Source organism: Anneissia japonica, unplaced genomic scaffold (assembly GCF_011630105.1).
Source record: "Anneissia japonica isolate Jap-2015-1 unplaced genomic scaffold, ASM1163010v1 scaffold1810_len1271414_cov176, whole genome shotgun sequence".
Taxonomy (NCBI): Eukaryota; Metazoa; Echinodermata; class Crinoidea; order Comatulida; family Comatulidae; genus Anneissia; species Anneissia japonica.
Genome location: NW_022702449.1, coordinates 290,295 through 292,012, shown reverse-complemented (window position 1 = coordinate 292,012; position 1,718 = coordinate 290,295). Strand labels below are relative to the sequence as shown.

Here is a 1,718-nt window from a genome sequence, read left to right as displayed (position 1 = left end):
GGGCTAGGAGTTTAAGGCCATACTGGCCCCTGCTAATGCCGCCATTGCTTTAAATGTTTTCAGTTTTACTGTTGGTTTGTTCTGTTAATTGTTATCTTTCTTTGTCTTACAGAGACATCAAACTTGTACCTTCATCTTCTTCTGTAGAAGGTATCCCACAATACAGTCTCCTTATGATGGATAAGATAGCCTTGGAAATCAGAATGAATGTTAATAAAATGTAACATGGAAGAAAAGAAGACTATGTTCATAACAAAATGAATATATTTTACTGATTAATTAAATAAATTAGTTTTATTGTGTATGATACAAGTGAAATAAAAGCATATAAAGAAATTTAATTTTTTTTTTTTTTTGTCATTCGATTTTTTATATAATGAGAATCACTGTACACTCTGAAGTGGGTTACAGATAAATAAACTACAGTGAATTGAAAACAGAAGAGAAAATGGACATTAATTAACTAAGAGAGGATAAACAAACCAATATTTGCAAGGTCATAAATGAGGAAGAAGAGGCTAAAATTTTGCAGCTAGAAGTTTCTCCAGGATGTTTAGAAGCATGTGGTGCAGGTTATAAGGTGTTGGGCTTCAGTGGCGTAACTAGAAGTCTTGAAATGGTGGGGCCACTGATGGGTGAAGGGAGTGCAAAGGTGAGGTGGGGGAGGGCTCGATGGTACGCCACACTGCTTGTGTCCTTGGGCAAGACATTTTATCTGTACTTGCTTCACTTCACCCTGGAGTATAAAAGGGTACCTGGAAAGACGTGAATGATTTGGAATGAAACTATAAATCCTATTTCATAAATAAATATATAAATAACGAGTTCGAATGGGTGGCACTGTAAAAAAACGATGTTGATTATTAGAAATTTACTATACAAACATAGTTACTATTACATAATATTTACTATATATACATCAAAGCATTCTTTCAATTTTCAACCGAAATGGTCTTATTTCAGGCAGCGGCGCAGCTAGGTGGGAACAGGCCCCAGTGCAAGATTAATTGCTGGGCCTTGATGAAGCATATCTGTATAAGCCTGAATTACGGGATTTTTCAGGAGCCGTATTTTGAATTTCAAAGAATGAAAATTCTAGGACTAGGTATACCAGGGCGGTAGCCAGGATTTTGAAAGGGCGGGGGAGCCGTTATGCAAGGTGTGTAGGACCCCAGTGGGGTCCAGGGGCGAAGTCCTCTGGGCAGTAGGGGGGTTGGACATTTCGTGAGTCGACACCCACCTCAGACCATGGTTGGGGAAAATTTGAGAAAATAGTCGGAAATGGTCAGAAATGACACTTTTAATCAAATTCATAATCATTGCATCACCATTAGGCCTATGTATAGTTAAAATGAAGCGCCTACACATTTCTCATGATCATTTATCAGAGATTTTCGGCAACCATTATTATGTGTGTTGTACCATAGAATATAAAGCTTAAAAGCATTGTCTTTGGGTATGTACTTTACATACTTCAAAGCCGTGTTTTCACAACCACCTCGGCCCCACCATGGTGGGCCTGAGGTAAGAAAATTTGAGGAAATAGTACTTTTAGATGGCCGGTAATGACACTTTTATATAGTAAAATCCTCATTACATTACCATTATATAGTCAAAATAAAGCGCAAACAAAATTCTCATAATCTTTTATAAGGGATCTACTTAATATCCAGGCTTAACTATAGCTTAAAGCTTTAACTATCTATATTAATTATGAT

General features: G+C 36.9%; 1 protein-coding gene across 2 annotated transcripts in view; it reads left to right on the top strand.

Moving 5' to 3' along the window:
- The window catches only part of LOC117103906 (Fanconi anemia group G protein-like), a 9,870-nt gene extending 9,544 nt beyond the window's left edge, over positions 1-326 (top strand). For both annotated transcript variants that reach the window (XM_033244543.1, XM_033244542.1), the window contains exon 13: positions 113-326. In XM_033244543.1, coding sequence (XP_033100434.1) covers positions 113-224 — 112 coding nt within the window. In that variant the 3' untranslated portion in view covers positions 225-326. The remainder of the gene's footprint in view (positions 1-112) is intronic.
- The last annotated feature ends 1,392 nt before the right edge of the window (positions 327-1,718 follow it).